Source organism: Pterocles gutturalis, unplaced genomic scaffold (assembly GCF_000699245.1).
Source record: "Pterocles gutturalis isolate BGI_N339 unplaced genomic scaffold, ASM69924v1 scaffold11648, whole genome shotgun sequence".
Lineage (NCBI taxonomy): Eukaryota > Metazoa > Chordata > Aves > Pterocliformes > Pteroclidae > Pterocles > Pterocles gutturalis.
This window is the reverse complement of record NW_010120616.1, coordinates 80,843-83,216: the sequence shown is the minus strand read 5'-3', so window position 1 is coordinate 83,216 and position 2,374 is coordinate 80,843. Positions and strand designations below refer to the sequence as shown.

Here is a 2,374-nt window from a genome sequence, read left to right as displayed (position 1 = left end):
AATAATAATAATAATAATAATAATAATTTATAAATAAAAGAAAAATAACAAAATACACACTTTAGTTCCAGCAATTCTTCCAATTTTTCTTAAAAATTTCACTTGCAAATTGTTGGAACAGTTGAAAATTATAAAAGTATAGTTAAATCAATAGGATTATTTGCTTTTGATTATTAATTCCATTGATAGTTTCTCTTGTGTTTTTATTATGCATACCAGTTTTACAAAGTGCATGCTTTATTTTATTTTTTTTTTTAATTTCAAACTGGCAAGCGAAAATGATCCATCTTTTCCTGCCTTTTTAAAATGTTAATACAATCTAAAATCTAGCATTAAAAAATTTATCATGATACACCTGGTATATTGACTGCTTATGGCGCATGCTTGTTGGCAAAAAAAAACCCAAATTTGCTCCCCTCCCACCCTCCCCGTTCTTTTTGGAAGCAATCTAAAAGTTAAAAGCAGGCTGGAACACAATTGCTTCAAGGGAAAAAACCAAAATAATACCTGATGCTTTAATTTTTGTCACATGGCACTAGTTGTGGAATTGCACGCGCACACACACATCTGCACACACACACCCAACACGCACGCAAGCACGCACGCTGCAACCTGCTCATGAGGAAAAGAGTTTATTAGGTCAGGAGTGCCAGCGGCACATGAAGGCTCCCAGCTGTGTGTGCAACTTTGGATTTGGTACCCACTTCACGTCACCTTGAATCCTCTGATATCCACCGAGGGGGTAATGTAAGGCATACTTTGCTGGAACAGTAATAATCCATGCTTCATGCTCAAGAGCTGAGTCTCAGAGGAGGACTGGCTTTCTCCACTCCCTTTGGCCTCGCTCTGTCTCACTCAAGGAATAAAAAAAACCCCAAAAGAATGGAGAAGAAAACAAGGGGAAAACAAGGAAAGCAAAAGAAGACCAATCCCTTTAAATGGACTTTCGCCTTTTCATCAGCCTGTGGTTATCTGTAAAGCTGTGCAACCCAGGTGAGATGGAGCTGACAGGAGATGGGAAAAGGCTGTTTTTTAATGTGCTTGGCGAGATCTCCTCTATCTTGTAAGAGATGGAGTGAAAGTACTGGGGGTTCAGCTTCGAGCTGAACGAATTTTGGTGGGACACCACCCGGCTGGTGTACTCGTGGGACCTGTAACACATGCAGGAACAAACTGACTGAAGGTCTGTTACTTCGGCCTTGTACCGTGGCCGACCATGCTGGGAGTCCTCTTGGATGTGAATAATCATGCTGTTGCGGTTCCCTGCCAGGGACGCTCGTTCCTCGGCATCCCGCCTCTCGTCTTCGCTGTTCATGGTTAAGAACCTGAGAACAACCAAATTTAGAAATGCCCCAATGACTGTCAACCCCACTAGAATGTACATAAAGCTAAAAGCCACATAGAGAGGCTTCTTTTGAAGGGCCCCTTTGGTCTGCAGGGCCACATAGTCTCCAAACCCTATCGTAGTCAATGTTATAAAGCAGTAATAGTAAGCATGGAAAAAGCTCCATTCCTCATACTGGGAAAAGGCTGCTGCTCCAATGCAGAGTGTTCCCATGCAGGAGAAGAAACCCACAGTGACCATGTTTTCCATGGAGACCTCAGTGCTCCTCATCCCACAGCACTTTTTGATGCGTTTCAAGAGGTACTTGACAAAGGTGTTCATGCGCTCGCCCAAGCTCTGGAACATGACAAGTGTCAGTGGGATCCCCAAGACAGCGTAGAACATGCAAAAGGCCTTCCCTGCATCCGTCCCTGGGGCAGCGTGTCCATAACCTGGAAAGGGAATGAAAAGACAAGACAGTCAGCAAGGCAGGTGATGATCACAGCTCCCCCCTTCACATGAGCCACATGAATGGCAGAGACTCTGATGCCACAGCCAGATCCAAAGCTACAGGAATAGTGCAGTCACACATTCTTTCTATCTTCTCGCCCTTGACCTGTATCCGAAGCAAATAAGACACAGAATAACATAGCTGTACACACAGGAATAGGAAAGATGAAAGAACAGGCAATCCATCCCACTTCAAATAACTGTGCAGTCTCCTAAACAAGATTACATCACATTCCTTTGCTAAAGAAACTTCATGTCCACCCTCTATCACATGCAGTAGTAGAAAATTTGGAAATAGGTTGACTTGTTCAAAGTATTTAGAATCATAGAACCATAGAATGGTTTGGGTTGGAAGGGACCTTAAAGATCATCTCGTCCCAACCCCGCTGCCATGGGCAGGGACACCTCCCACTAGCCCAGGTTGCTCAAAGCCTCATCCAGCCTGGCCTTGAACACCTCCAGGGATGGGGCATCCACAACTTATTTGTGAGAGAAGTTGGTGTTGCCTTGTCTCAAAACAAGAGCACACTGATGGCATCC

At 43.8% G+C, this 2,374-nt stretch overlaps 1 protein-coding gene across 1 annotated transcript; it reads right to left on the bottom strand.

Annotated features, from left to right (window-relative positions):
- Nucleotides 1-934: 934 nt before the first annotated feature.
- Nucleotides 935-1,776, bottom strand: KCNK9 (potassium channel, subfamily K, member 9; the record flags this gene model as incomplete). The annotated part of the gene is made up of 1 exon (XM_010076975.1): nt 935-1,776. A coding segment is annotated over one exon (842 nt), but the record flags the coding sequence as incomplete, so codon positions are not given.
- Between the last annotated feature and the right edge of the window lie 598 nt (nt 1,777-2,374).